Here is a 15,305-nt window from a genome sequence, read left to right as displayed (position 1 = left end):
TTCCTGAAAACTACACTTATAATATCAATATTATTACACATTTTACTCAGCCGATTCCGATCGAATATTTATGATTTTGGGACGACTTTTTTCATTCCAAAATTTGATATTCCGATTTACAATTTTTTCCATTTTTTTGGAACGAAATTGAGATGGATTTTTCACTTCCGAAAAAAAAATAGAATTTTTCTGAAAGTGCTTATTCTGATCCGATCCGATCCGTCCGATTTCCATTCCTACGAATTAAGGAAAGGGTTAGAAACTGAAACATTGCAAAAACAAGTTACATGATTTATGTTTTCAAGTCCCTCTTATACTATTTATTTGCTACGATGATTAAATCCAATCATCAACAACACTAGGGATTTATTTCACTCATCATTCTTTTGAATTCAAACATAACAGCACATCACATAATAATAACAATAAATTAATAATTACTTGATTTCAAATTTTGTTTCTTTATGTCGATGCTGTTTATCCGACAAGACAAACATGATTAATTAATTTCCACAACGTGGGACATTTAAAAAAAAATACTAGTGTAGCTAAATAAGATAATTATTTTTCAGTTTACTGATGTGCATTATTTTTTTATTTTTAATATTTTATAGTGTAAATTTATATAGAATACTTTTGGTACCACAAATAATGTTTGTAATTAACGCTTGATAAGTCATTAATATCAATTTTATTTTTATTTTTAGTTTTCCTCTATTATATACAACATGAAATAAACAAACAAATAAATAAACGAATCAATCTACAGTTAAACCTTTATAAATTAATATAGTCTGGACCAACCAAATTCTATTAATTTAACAATATATTATTCAACACGATGTCCACAAGTTGCGACCGAAAAAAAATAAATTTATCGAAGCTCTACTGTATATACTCTGGTACCGGTGGACGTTTAATAAGTAAATAATAAATAAATAATAATAATACGAGATAAAAGAAAAAGGAAAAACTAAAAGCTACTTGTCGAAGGTTAAAAGTGTCATTTTCCACATTTGTGGTAGATCTGCAAGCCGACAAACTAGGGGGTCGGCAAATGTCGGCCAGTGAGCCGGGGAGACAATCTCGGGTTTTAAATTTCATTTTAACCCCTCCTTATTTTATTTTTACTAAATACCCCCCCAATTATATAAATTAACCCCTCATTATTTTATTTTTCTCTCCTCAATAAAATATTAATTCTAATATTCCATTGCAAAATATAACCCTTCGCCCCCTTTATTCTCTTTCTTTCTCTCTCAACTCATCTCTCCTCTTTCTCTCACTAAAACCCGTTTGATCCGAAGAAGAATATCTATTGGTTTTCCGGATATATTTTGAGCTTTCCGCATTATTTGCTTTCGCGTTTGTTCGTTTGATGAAGCCTCCTTGGACCATTTTCGGTTGATTCCGGTATGTTTTTTTTTTTAATTTTTTTTTTGCAATCTGATAACATTTTATAAAATATTTGATTTTTTTCTTCAAAAAAAATGCTGTATGTTGTATTAGGAAATAATTCATTCGGTAATGTTTAGCTGTTTATTTATTTTCCAATTTTTGATTGATTTGCAGCTGAGGCCATATGCCATCTGGATGTGATGTTTCATTTTCCATTTTGCATTTCCATTCATTTTTTTTCAATGCACATTTTATACCAGCTGTCAGGGTTAAATTAATTTTTAAATTGAAGTTATTTGATTTTTGGCTGCGGATGTTTAATTTTTGCCTGCAATGTGGATTGTTTTCGTGTTCGTAATTCTGCTTGTTTGTCTGTTGTTAGGAGAAGATTTTGCCAATAATTATTTGTTTTCTATAGATGGCTAATTATTGTTTGTTATTATTTGTTAATGAGTTCCTTGATTAGGTCGATGAGACGAGACTAAATGATGAGGGTAGTAATCATTGGTTTGCTAATTTTGAATAATCAGTCAGTTAAAAGAAAAAAAGATTAATTTGAAATTTACTTTTTCTGTTAGGTTAAATTAATAGTTCATTTTTCCTAATGATGATTTTGTATTAAATTTGATGTTCGTTATGTTTTCAGGGTTTTCGTGAAAATTCTGTAGTAGTCGCAGCCTTGTTTCCACGCTGAACATGGACACTTCCGAGATTGAAGAAAACTTACTCGCTATTGGTGAGCCAAAGGTATAGTGGCTAGCTTTTTTATTTTTTCATATATTTTTTTTTTGAATTTTGTTGGTTTTTGAGTAATTGACATAATATATGGTTTTTGGTGCAGTTACATGGGGAGATGTGCAAAAGCCTATGTTCAGTGTATGTTAAAGTGTTGGCAATATTTCCTGACCTAGAAGCAGCTCGGCCGAGGAGCACATCCGGCATTCAGGCACTATGTGCTCTGCATATTGCACTTGAGAAGACCAAGAATATTCTTCAGCACTGTGCAGAATGTAGTAAACTTTACTTGGTAAGACATTCTTTTGGTTTGCATATTCTGTTTTAGTGTTAATCCACTACTTAATTTCCTTATCATAAAGGCCAGCAACGTTAGTTGTTAATTGCTGCCTTCTAATCTCCGCTTACAAAGTAGTTGGAAGAAAAAATACACCCTTTTCGACTTCCACAATTGTGATTAGGATTCTCGATTCTTGGTATATCTCTCATTGACTTTCTTGGTTTGAACAAGTTAACATGCTTCTGAAAATGTTAAATTATAATTGCAATTTAACATAGATTTAAGTATCATTTGGCTGTACGGTTAGTTTGTGATTTGGAGTGTCCGTAACAGAGATTTAATGCAACTATCTTCCTCTATGTGTTTCTCTGACACCTTCTACTTACATTATTGCTTCTCGTGTCATCAGGCAATAACTGGGGATTCTGTTGTTCTGAAATTTGAGAGGGCAAGAAGTGCTCTAGAAGATAGTTTAAAGCGTGTCGAAGATATCGTTCCACAAGCCATTCGTATACAGGTACTGTATCATACGTCATTAATTTGATTTTTTAATTTATTTTTTAAATCTGAAGTGGGTTTTGGTAGTGGAAGTTTCTGGCTGCTCTTTTTTCTCGACTAAGTTAACAATAGGACGGCACCAAAAGAGATCCACTTAGAATTTGTGGAACAAGACTGAATGAAAAGGAATGGAAATCACAGTATGATAAAGGGGTTTCTGATTGGCTAAAATGCTCAAGAACTAGCCCATTCCTTTTGTTATCTGCTTTTAGGGGCTAATTAATGTTTAACGTTTCATTGTGGTAGTTTCCCTGCATTATGATTAAATAAAATATATTCAAACCTTTTCAAGTTATTCTGTAGTGTTTCTTTCCCAAGTTTAAATGCAGCATTTGTTTTCTTAGAATGTTATTCTGACTTGAGTAGTGCTTCTTTCCAGATTGATGGAGTTCTAGCCGAACTTGTAACGATAGAGTTCTCACTCGACCCAGAGGAGAAGCAAATTGGCGACGACATCATTGAACTTCTCCAACAAGGTAGAAACTTCAACAACACTTCTAACGACAACAACGAGCTCGAATCTTTTCATCAAGCTGCTTGTAAACTGGGAATCACCTCTATAAGAGCAGCACTTAGAGAGAGAAGGTCTTTGAAGAAGCTAATAGATAGAGCCCGTGCTGAAGAAGACAAAAGAAAAGAGTCGATCGTTGCCTATCTTCTGCATCTCATAAGAAAGTACTCGAAGCTTTTCAGGAGCGAATTCTCCGACGACAATGACTCGCAAGGGTCAACACCTTGCTCGCCCACAGTAAACGGATCGTCATTGGAAGATGGTATTATGCTAGGGCGAAACGGCTGTGCGTTTGACCGCCAGCTGTCGAAACTCAGTTCGTTCAATTTTAAGCCGAATTTCAGGAGATCAGACCAAATGTCTGTCCCTCCTGAAGAATTAAGGTGCCCAATTTCATTGCAGCTCATGTACGACCCCGTAATTATAGCATCTGGTCAAACGTACGAAAGGGTTTGCATTGAGAAATGGTTTGGTGATGGCCATAATACTTGTCCTAAAACTCAGCAGCAGCTCCCTCATCTTTCTTTGACTCCCAATTATTGTGTCAAGGGTTTGGTTGCTAGTTGGTGCGAACATAACGGTATTCCTGTTCCCGATGGACCACCGGAATCGCTCGATCTCAATTACTGGAGGCTAGTGTTGTCTGAAAGTGACTCGGCGAATTCAAAGTCGTTAGAAAGTATCGGTTCGTGCAAGTTCAAAGGTGTTAAGGTTGTACCTTTGAACGACAGTGTGACCATCGAGGAGGCTGAAGGAAATGAAGAGGAAGATGTTTCTGTTTCTGCACACGAGGATGATTGCGAAGTTCACGCCTTTGAGAACTACGAGGATCTTTTGAAAATATTAGCGGAGGAGGATGACCTGATGAAGAAATGCAAAGCGGCAGAGCAAATAAGGCACTTGCTAAAGGACGACGAAGAAGCCAGGATTTATATGGGGGCTAATGGCTTTACGGAAGCCTTGCTTCGGTTTTTGGAGTCTGCCGTCTCTGCCAGAAACGTGATGGCTCAGGAAATCGGAGCAATGGCTCTCTTCAACCTTGCTGTAAATAATAACAGGTACGTAATCTATTCGTATAAGTTCGTTTGATTCTTTGCTTTGACGCCTAAACGCATATATAGATTCCCTCTATTTCATATTGAATGATCCTAGTTCTCTTATTCGGCGATGTCTAATGTAATTGGTATTTCTAGGCCTAGTTTGGTTGGGGGGATTAGCCATGATTAACTAAATAATTGGACTTCATTTGATGTACAGTAAACCCAATAATTTTTCCGGGTCGACACGGAAATATTATCTTGCCGGACCTACCAAGGTCCAATAATACAATTGGGTTTCCATTAGATTATTTAATCTTTATCTTGGCTAATATTTTTTTTGGAACCAAACGAGGCCTAACATGATTATATATTCTTTGCTTTTCAGAAACAAAGAATTGATGCTGGCATCTGGAGTACTTCCAATACTGCAGGAAATGATAGCCAACAGCGATTCAGTCGCAGCGTCGACAGCCCTTTACCTAAACCTCTCATGTCTCGAAGAGGCCAAGCCCATAATTGGAACAACCGAGGCAGTCCCTTTCTTGATATGGGTCCTCAAAAACGAAACCGACGAGCAATGCAAGCTCGACGCTCTCCACACGCTCTACAACATCTCGAACCAACCCACAAACATCCCTCACCTTCTCTCAGCTGGCATAATCGACGGCCTACAAGCCCTCATCACACAACCGAACGAACAAGCGTGGACCGAGAAATGCATCGCCGTTTTAATTTACTTAGCTTCGAGCAAAACCGCACGAGACGAGATTATAACGACACCAGGTCTAGTGGGGGCTTTGGCCTCCGTTCTTGATTTGGGAGAGCCAATCGAGCAGGAGCAGGCGGCGGCTTGCCTTTTGATTCTGTGCAATGCGAGCGAGAAGTGCAGCCAGATGGTGCTTCAAGAAGGGGTGATACCTTCGTTGGTTTCGATTTCGGTTAACGGGACTGTGAGGGGGAAGCAGAAGGCGCAGAAGCTTCTGATGCTGTTTAGGGAGCAGAGGCAGCGGGATCCGTCGCCGAGCCCCAGTCCTGCCGCTAGGCCGAGGTTTGAGAGCGGTGATGTGGCGGTTTTGATTGGAGATCAGGATTCGAAGCCGCTGTCGAAGTCGGTTTCGAGGAGGAAAGTGGGGAAGGCGTGGAGCTTTTGGAGGAAGAACAAGAGTTTTTCGGTGTACCAGTGTTGAGACGAAATCGGGTAGTTTGTTGTATTTGGTAGTATGAAGTAACACACTAGAAGATCTATTATATATCTTTTTCTATATTTTATTATTACTATTTTTTTTAAATGGAAAATGGTAGACAAGTATAGGTGTGAATAGTTTGTAAATTGTTGGATTCAGCTTTTGGGAGATGAGTAACGTTTTGGTTATAAAGTTGATATATCTATCATGAATCAGCTCCTAATTTGGTGTGTTCTCTCTGCATAAGGCAGTTCTTTTCGTGTACTAAATAACACGTAAAATGTTGATTTGTTACGGAAGTTTTTCAAATCGTTTTCACACGCCGTTGGTTTTCAGATGTGTCGGTAACGGTTTCGATTTTTCGTATAATTTTTGCGCCTACAGGCTACAGTAGCTATCTGAACTTGTCTGCATTCTATTTTTTTGGGCACCAAAATCTGACTGCCTTGTCCTGTCCCAACTAAAATTAGGATTTTTAAAACAAAACAAAAGGAAAGAGAGGAACTTTAAGAATAGAAAATGCAGTTGACGATTATAAATTTGTTATATATATTAAGAGGCTCTCTCTTGCAAATAAGCCCGTCTAGCTCAGTTGGTAGAGCGCAAGGCTCTTAACCTTGTGGTCGTGGGTTCGAGCCCCACGGTGGGCGATTTTTTTTTTCCAAATTTTTTATTTATTTATAATTTTGTCCAAATTGTAATTTTTAAACTCACAAAATATATTTTTGCTTAGATTGTTTCACTACAATTGGTGTGGAAAAGTAAATGTTGTAATTCATAAAATTATTAGCTACTCTACCTCCTATGTTTAATTGTATAGGTTGCTATTAAAAAATAAATACGATTTTATCCCCAAAATGAAACAATTTATGATATGATTTGTTGTTTAAAATAAGGATATTATTGGAAAATCACATTAGATCCCAAGTTTCCAATACAATCCAGTCCATATCAATCTTACATATATGTAAATGAGCAAGACCTATAAACATATATAACCAATGTTTTTCATGAAAAAAAGAAAAAAAAATCGAGCTCCGACCTTTTACTAGACGGGTTATTTCTATGCTATACCCAGTGAATGATACACCGAAATGGTTTGTGCGCTTATGAATAGTAAAGATCTATCACGTGAAACTAGACACTAGTCATCAAGCTCTTATAGTACTATTATCGAACTTGTTATAATGAAGTACAAACATGAATAATTAATGTCTCTCAATTCTTTATAATAACCACAAAATCTACGCCATCGTAACTTAAAAACACAAATAAAAGTACATTATTACATAGTATGATCAATATCGGTCGTCGAGTTATCCTCTACCGTATCCTCGTCTTCCTTCTTCCCCTTCTCGAGCACCTCCTTGTAAGAGCAGTTCATCGAATCGGGTCGGCCCGTTTGGCTAAACGGGTACGTCTCGAATTGCGTGTAGTCGGAGACCGGAGAAGAGTTTGCGGACTGGTACGAGGAGTACATCGGAGAGTTATCCGCATCACGAAAGGCATCTGGATCGAGCGACGCCCTAAGCCTCTTCTTCAAAGAATCCAACCTCGTCACCGGTTTTTGTACGAGCACTTCGCATGATTTCAAACTCGATTTTTCGTCTTCCACAATTTCTTCCGATTTGGTATAAATATTTTTGTTGTTACTATTTTCGTTGGAGTTCATTACATCAATCTTGATCTCCTTTTCCCTAGTGTCGCCCGTCGATCTCGATCCAAAATGTGTTAGAATCGAGAGAAGACAATTCAATCGTGAGATGAGATGAACGAGGATCCAATCAAGAAAAGGGAATTTGTTGTGAATCATCGTGGGGAATTTTTTTATGATATTATCGAGGTTTTCGGGTAGGGTTTCCGCGGAGCAAAGTAGGGAGTCGATTTTGTCGAAAAGAGGCGTGCATGGGGGGAGAACGATCTCGGCCATTCGTTCGAAGATGAGGATTTGATCGTCTATGAAAGATAGCATGGAGAGCCATTGACGGAGCATTCCGTAAATTAACGGGGTGAAAAAAGTTGCGAATGCAATCGCTCTTTTGGCCGTTGTTCCAAATGGTCCGTCGAGATCTTGTGCTTTTGTGCATGCTTTGTGGGCCATGGCCAAACACGTGGACCCGCACGTGTGGAGTGGCCTCCTTCTTGGATTTTTCGTCTCTGCATTTCTCAATTCCTGAAAAAAAAATTCCCAAGAAATCGGATAGTACATTTACCATAAAAAAATCAAGAAAAAAGAAAGATGCAAATTAATATTCATAATATTCATACCAAATTCAAAAGGGAAACACCAGATTTCATGACCTTTAAAGGAATCCACCACATGAAGTTGAGAACTCTCATTTTTTTTTCTTTTTCTTTTTTTTTTTATTATTTAATTTTTATATTTTTTAACCTTTGTGCAAAATAAATTTTGAAAAGTAAAAGTATAGCATTTCAATTTAGAACATGGTTAAATCCATGAGAATATATGGCTCTCATTAATCCTAGCTGTTGTGTGTGTGTAAAAGTACACACATAGTGTGGGTGTATTTAATTTTAACTGAAAAATTAAATATCAATGGTTTTCCTTCTTTTTGCCAATGATTATAACACAATAGTCAATCTCAAAGCATACTAACTATAGTTAATCCATCTTAAATTTTCTGCAACCGATGAAATACATCGGGTGATCCTGCACCATTGATCTACACATAATAACACACACCCATGTGTATGTGTATGTGTGCTTAGAGGATAATTATTTGTAGGGTAAATTACAAAACCCCCGAACTTAGGCTAAGTGACGAAAAACACCCCCATCTATTTGCAGGCCCGGTTCTGAGGGAAGACGAGAAAGGCGGGGGTCGCCTTGGGCCCCCGATTTTAGAAAAATAGTCCTTATACATTAGTATTTATTGATAATATATATATATATATATATATATATATATATATATATATAAAATAAAAGTACATACATTCATAAAAGAGAAATAAAAGAAGAACTATGATGAAAATTCGTCAAGTCTTTGTCTTCGATTCTCCGTTATCTCGTTCTTCTTGTTCTAAGATTGCGTAGAAAAAGTCCAGTTTTTCGTCTTTAAGGTTATCTTATATAGGTGTAATGAAGACTTGGTAAATATATAGGAGTTTCCTAGTGCAATCGAAATTCCTATAATTCCACAAAAATCCTCAAAAGAAAATATAAATTGAGTGTAAAACTTACACTCATCCCCTCTAAAAAAAATCGGGGGCGATGCCCCTGTACCCCCAAGTTTTTTAACCTACTATGTTATATTACTTCGAACAAAAAAAAAAAAAGGCAATGTTGCCCCTAGTTGGGGCCCCCGTTTCAAAGATCTACATAGTTCGCCTTGGGCCCCCGAATTCCTAGGAACGGGCCTGTCTATTCGTAATTATGGAAATCCCCTTACGTTTGATGTGACTATTCACAAGAGATCGGTTCCCCAAACCCCGTATGGTGTGACTATTCACAAAATCTTCTTGATTGGAGGGAATATTCGCAAAACAATGTCGATTCTACCTTCTACATAAATTTCTCGAAGATATCATTAATGAAGTTGTTCATAAAATTCATGGCCTTGCTCGAGATCCCGATGTAGACTTTACATATTTCAGATTTTTTCCTTTTATTTTTCACGTATTTAACCGAAGGGTTTAATTGACTTTACACATTTTCTATTCAAAAACTCGGTCAATAGTTAGTCAGAAGGGGTTTTTAGTAATTATGGATAAGTGAGGGTGTCTTTTTTTCATTATCTTGCCTAAGTTTAGGGGGTTTTCTGTAATTTACCCTTATTTGTATAGACCTATGGAACAAAACCACGCCCGATACTTTTCACCAGATGTAGCATCTCATAGACCAGTATATAGAGCTCCAAAATATATCCGAGTTTGCCTATGATTAGAACAAAATAGTATAATGTTTAAGTATACTAACTATGGTTAGGCCATCTAGCAAAAATAACTAAATATTTTTTAAATTGGAATTGAAAGTGTTTTGTACTTCCGAAAAAACCCGGAAATTTTATAAAGAGGTCGATTTCTGATTTATTCCATCCGACTTTCAGACCTACTCATTCTAAAGAAAATAGAATGCTCACTCACCATCTCATATAAGAATCTATCGAAAAGTTTGTTCTAAAATAATCGAAGGAAATTAGCCAAAAATGAACTACAGCAATTTGAGTCCATAAATTTGTTTCCATTGCATGAAGAAAAAATACACTAAACATTGTATATATATATACGAAAAGAGCGTGTGTATATATATATATATATATATAAAAGTTGCTACTCGTCGTCTTTCCATATCTCCCTTAGCAACTGATATCGAACAACGTTTCGACTACCCTTCTCCTTAGTCATCAAACCGAGCCTTGTCAATGCAGAAGAACTCTGGTAGCTATCCGGAATAATCGAAGTCAACGGCGAATCGAGCTCGTCCAGCTCATCATCACTAGTGTACGATTTCGTCAGTGTCGATAATCGGCCACTCCTAATCACTTTATTCCCAACTTCTCCCACACTCGTAAGTAAAGCTGCACAAGGAGCCGTATATTTTGTCGGAGTTGCATTGCATGGAAATGTCGTAATTATTTGATCCCCCGAAGAATCCGAAATCTCCTATATATCAAGAAAATTTCAACAAATTAACAAAAAAGAGTACATATATATTTAAATATATTTTAATAATATATAACCTCGGAATTGATTGCGTTGATTATGTGACGTGGAATAGGATGGGGGCTGAATTCGTCGGGGACGAAATTTTTGAGAACTCTTTTGATTATTGAAGGACCGAACATCGGGCAAACCTTTTGAAAACCGAAGAAAAATTAGAAACAATTATAACTATATGTAATAATTTGTTATTATTATGCGTTCGAAATTAGAGTGTAGTAAAACCTCTTTTCGGGTCGAAATATCGGCGAGCATTCCAAACGGAAGCATCATTAGATCACTTAACGCGTGGAGGAGTCGAAATGCCTTGAAAGATTTCGGTCTATTTATATTACTAGTGTTGTTTTCAAGATTAGTAAAATTGTCGTTGTCGTCTTCTAATCCGAAGAGATCGGTTAGCCACCGGGACCAGTTTCCAATCTACAAGAGAATTATTTAGAAAACAAAAGAAAAAACAGAATTTAACAACCTTAACTGAAATACTTGTGCAGTACTTACGACATTTTTCAACTGTGCACCGGCAGTGAAGCTCGATTTGCCAGCTGGCACCGGGAGGACTTTAGAATCACTAATGGGATCTGAAACAGGGTCCGTCGGCATTTCTTGAGCAGATTCACGTAGAATCGCGTTGAACATCGCCACGTCCAGCCGATTAACTAACTGCCCCATCACCTAAAAGAAAATATCCGTTTTTTTTTTTTTTTTTTCCGATTCGGTTAAGAATGTTGTGTTAGAAAGTCAATGATATGAACATGTACCAGTATAATGAGCACAGACAAGCAGCCGCACTCGTGTCCGCCTGCTCGAATAGGACAAAGCCTTTCACACGCATCTCTAAACGCTTTCTTCCATAACTCGATCGAGTATTTCGCCTGCTCTAGATTTCCCAAACTATTTTTTCGTCCGCTACTCGTTTTCTTTGCACTCGACCCTTTGTCTCTGCTACCACCTTTCGCAACCGTCGGCTGCATATGTGGCGTGAAAGTCTAAATTACAAAAAAAAAAAAAAAAAACATAATTAGACATGATAATCGAAGAACATCGTAAATCAAACAAGAAAATAATCAAAAAAAAGAAAAAAAGAAAAACCAACCTGCCACCATACGGACTCGACAATCCGCGAAAACAGCCAAGATTCGATTTTCTCGAGCGCCATAATGAATGTCAAGATGTCCTCACAGTCGTCGGATTCTTCGGTTGACTTTGACTGCTGCCCCTCGATTTTCAAACCAGGCAATTCTGTAGCAATTTGGCTCACGATCGACCTCAACATTATCGAATTCGATAACCAAAACGTCAGCCTATATATAAAAAAAAAAGATGATTTAAGTTTTCATTTAGTGAAATTTTACTACAAAAATGTACGAGGATTACTAGAATTTGCAATACCTCGTAACGTCATTCCCACACGTTTTAGAAACGAGAACCAATCCCGAGACAGCAGCTCGTGCAGCACTAGCCCGTTTGGCTCGACAATTTAACCCACAGGCATTTTTGTAAAATCTTGAAATTCGACGAGCTGGCGCGTGTACTTTATTTACCGAACTAGAATGTTCCGGAACTACCGAATATAAACCAACCTCAACAGCTGCCGCTTCCCTCAATTCCTCCTCGAGCATCTCAGCTCGTATTTTCCAATCCTTTTGACCCTCGTAAATATCAATTTTCTTCGAATCTTTTCTCTCGATAACCGCACTAATTTTACCCGATTTCTTTTGTGGTGGTGTATCTACTAAATCCGATTTCGCCGAACCAATTATATTTTCGGACTTTGCATGCTTCAACCGAGCTTTGTTCGACAAAGGAACTGCCGGTATTTTCCTATTCGGAACTAAAGAGTCGCTCCTCGTCGGAACTTGATTTTTACTAACGTTTTCCGATAATTTCGGAGTCGATCTTTTCTCCATAGAATTCTTCATGGTCTCTTCCATAATCTTTTCTTGCTTCGACTGTTTCTCTTCGAAGAAGTTGGAGTTATTACCAACGCTATTTTTCTTGAAATGATCGACCGGGGTAGCTTCCTGCGCAAGTTTCTCGAGGAATCTATCCTCCGCAGTTTGTTGAGCATTGTCGTGGTGTTGGTTCCCACCTATCGCGTCGCGTGAAATGCTTTCGAGCAGGGAATTCGGTATGACGTTGTTGAACCTTCCGCTCGTGTCACTAAAACTCGTGGACAATATCGGAGCGGAGATAATTAGAGGGGGTTCCGATTTCTTCTTCATTAACGTCATGCTTCGTTCGGAGAATTTGGACAAAGAAACATAGTCCTTCACTTTGTTCCATGTACCGGCCGATGCCTGATCGGTCGACGGTGGACCCCACAAATTCTTGCTCCGGTCTCTCGTAAGGTCGATTCCGGCGTATCCATATCCACTCTACATTTTTTTTAATAAGTTCAAGTTATTGCAATATGATTTAAGTTATTCTAACATGGTGTCAGAGCAAATTCAAATTTTCCTGATCGAAAATATAAGCGAAAATATTACCAAGAAAAATTAGAAAAAAATAAAATAAAATAAAATAGCCAAACCTTCTCGCTTAGAGACGGTGAAGCGATTGCGAGCTCAAAAGTCGAAGATCCGGCGGTCCTCGACGAATGAGAAGAAGCATCATCGTCGGTGTAAGAGGTGATTTCGGAATCCTCGTCATCGTTGTCCAAAGACGCCTCGTGCGATAAACGCGACGAGTCGTTGGAACTATCCTTTTCAACGAGCTCCAAACTAATAGCCAAAAATGACTGCACCGAGCAATTAGGAATATTCTTCTTGAAGACTAGTGGAGCGCTAATGGTTAACACATCTTCGACTAATAGTCCGTAATCCGCGAGATTAATCGACGCGGTACCGAGGGGTTGCGGTTTGGTCTTGTTGTCCTTACGAGGCTCGGATAAGGTGAACTCTAGGTAAGTCTTCTTGAATTTTTCGGGGACTTTTTTTCGTCGGTAAAGAGTTAAGGGGAGCATGAAAGACTCGTTGAACACGATGTTGGATTCTCCGGCGACGGAGATGAAGGAACCGGAGTTTTCGTCGGTGTTTTCCCATTGGAGTAAAACGGTTTGTACGGATTTGAGGGATTCGGAGGGGGGCCACGGTTTGATCTCTTGTACATGGACGATGTAATCGAGTTTAATCGACGGTCCCTTCTTTTTGTGCTTCGATGATTTCACACCAAGAACCATTATAACCTAATCAAGAAATCGAAATTTTTTATTAGTTTTAATTTTTTTTTCCCTTCTTTTTTCATGAAGATCATTGTTATCATTAGCATGAACAAAAACATTTATTCATATAATCTCTCTCTCTCTCTCTCTCTCTCTCTCTCTCTCACACACACACACACACACACACACACACACACACACACAAAAGCAGGGCAAAATTTATGTGACAATTAAATGCATTGATAAATGATGAAACACAGAATTGGAAATGAAATCAACATGAAATCATCAAATTCATACAACGTAATTAAGATTAAGAAGAAGAAGAAGAAGAAGTTGTTCTTACACTATGTGAAGAAAGGTTAAATGCTGTCGGAATGAGAAAAAAATTGAATGAAATGTCAATAAAATATAGGAATTTATGGGAATTGACCAATGTATATATATGTATGGAGATATGGAATACAAAATTGGGAAATGAGTTGTTGATGGAATTTGTAACGTGACTGCGTGACATAGACAAAGGCACAATTATGAAATATAAAATTGGAATATTCGGTTAACTCCAATGAAATCATTTTTACACTCGGACATCATAATGGAATTTTTGAATTCCGTCGATTCCGATCTGAAAATATCAGAATTTGGAACTGTATTTTTCATTCCAATTTTCGATTTTTCGGATTTATTTGGAAAGTAATTGGAATTGTATATAAATTTACCGGGAATTACGATTTCCGATATGATTTTAGTTCCGAATATTTCGATTGTTTTTTGAAATATATAATATAATGTTATGATATATTTTGTAATTTCATAATAATACTTATATCATATTTTATATGAAAAATATAAATACAAAATATCAAGTAAAATAAAACCTTGGAAAAGATTAATTAGTGTATCAGAAACTCTATGCTGTATTTTTTTTAATCAGAAAATTTATGTTTGAATTTGTTGTTGTTCCTATATGTGGTTTGATTTATTGTGTTTTTGCCGAACTCTCTTTTAGATTTTCTTTCATTGTCCTACAAAATTTTGGAAAAGATAGAAAAATATTGCGAAAATTCTCATTATATATCCGAATTTGGAACAATAGATTATAAACTTCCGCCGATCCGAGTCATTCCGAAAACGGAATGAACTTTCGCATTTCGATTTTTTTGGAACGGAAATTGAAACCCATTTTTTACATTCGAATTTTTTGGAAGTTTTCCGAAAAAGTCATTTTCGATCGATTCCGTCCGATTTCTGCCCCTAGTTACTACCATGAGTAGAAATTGGAGCAGAATTTATGAGTTTCGATCCAAAATATTTCAAGGTTGAAACAATATTTTTCATCCCAAATTTTAAAAGTTCCAATTTTCTAAATTTGTTTTAACGGAATTTAGGATTGTGTATTGCGTGTAAATAAAATGTGAAAAAACTCTGAGGTGTATTCACATATAGTATTGATGAAACTTATGAGCAAACTATTTATCAATTAAAAATGTTGGATAAATTACCCAAAAATCCTTTGAGCCAAAAGCCTAATTACCCAAAAATTCCTAAAGTAATTCATAATTATAAAGAACCCCATCTAATTAATGGTTGACCAAATTTCTTAACAAAAAAATGTAATTGCTATGATGTCCTTAAGTTTAATCAAATTGAAAAATAAATTACAACTCATGGAAAAATCCCCGAGGTATGGTCAAATTACCAAAAACCCCTAAAGTATCAATAATTACTAAGAAAACCCCCAAGATTTGTTCCA

At 36.9% G+C, this 15,305-nt stretch overlaps 3 protein-coding genes and 1 non-coding gene across 5 annotated transcripts; 2 read left to right on the top strand and 2 right to left on the bottom strand.

Annotated features, from left to right (window-relative positions):
• The first annotated feature begins 1,136 nt into the window (after positions 1 to 1,136).
• Positions 1,137 to 5,929, top strand: LOC105970955 (U-box domain-containing protein 6). The gene is made up of 6 exons (XM_012995792.2): positions 1,137 to 1,413; positions 2,045 to 2,145; positions 2,240 to 2,425; positions 2,823 to 2,930; positions 3,351 to 4,540; positions 4,908 to 5,929. Exons 2-6 carry the CDS (start codon positions 2,095 to 2,097, stop codon positions 5,707 to 5,709), a joined length of 2,337 nt encoding a protein of 778 aa, XP_012851246.2. The 5' UTR covers positions 1,137 to 1,413; positions 2,045 to 2,094; the 3' UTR covers positions 5,710 to 5,929.
• A 354-nt stretch (positions 5,930 to 6,283) lies between these two features.
• Positions 6,284 to 6,356, top strand: TRNAK-CUU (transfer RNA lysine (anticodon CUU)). Its single transcript has one exon. It is a non-coding gene; the product is annotated as a tRNA-Lys (tRNA).
• A 585-nt stretch (positions 6,357 to 6,941) lies between these two features.
• LOC105970885 (uncharacterized) lies at positions 6,942 to 8,206 on the bottom strand. Its single transcript, XM_088825317.1, has 2 exons — positions 7,975 to 8,206; positions 6,942 to 7,879 (listed from the first exon to the last, which is right to left on the bottom strand). The coding sequence occupies exons 1-2, from the start codon at positions 8,044 to 8,046 to the stop codon at positions 6,992 to 6,994; spliced, it is 960 nt and encodes a 319-aa protein (XP_088681443.1). The 5' UTR covers positions 8,047 to 8,206; the 3' UTR covers positions 6,942 to 6,991.
• Positions 8,207 to 9,731: 1,525 nt separating this feature from the next.
• LOC105970845 (uncharacterized) lies at positions 9,732 to 14,015 on the bottom strand. 2 transcript variants are annotated; one of them, XM_088825648.1, is made up of 9 exons: positions 13,896 to 14,015; positions 12,920 to 13,573; positions 11,779 to 12,764; positions 11,483 to 11,690; positions 11,148 to 11,375; positions 10,888 to 11,061; positions 10,615 to 10,809; positions 10,410 to 10,523; positions 9,732 to 10,332 (listed from the first exon to the last, which is right to left on the bottom strand). In XM_088825648.1, the coding sequence occupies exons 2-9, from the start codon at positions 13,565 to 13,567 to the stop codon at positions 10,000 to 10,002; spliced, it is 2,886 nt and encodes a 961-aa protein (XP_088681774.1). In that variant the 5' UTR covers positions 13,568 to 13,573; positions 13,896 to 14,015; the 3' UTR covers positions 9,732 to 9,999. The 2 variants fall into 2 exon arrangements, with proteins under 2 accessions (XP_088681774.1, XP_088681775.1); XM_088825649.1 differs by lacking the exon at positions 13,896 to 14,015 and having other exon boundaries at positions 12,920 to 13,680.
• Between the last annotated feature and the right edge of the window lie 1,290 nt (positions 14,016 to 15,305).

The sequence above is a fragment of the Erythranthe guttata genome, chromosome 11 (assembly GCF_056151865.1).
Source record: "Erythranthe guttata isolate IM_541 chromosome 11, IM_541, whole genome shotgun sequence".
In the NCBI taxonomy this organism is placed as follows: domain Eukaryota; kingdom Viridiplantae; phylum Streptophyta; class Magnoliopsida; order Lamiales; family Phrymaceae; genus Erythranthe; species Erythranthe guttata.
Note: the sequence above shows the minus strand (reverse complement) of the source record. Positions and strands in the feature narration are given on the sequence as shown.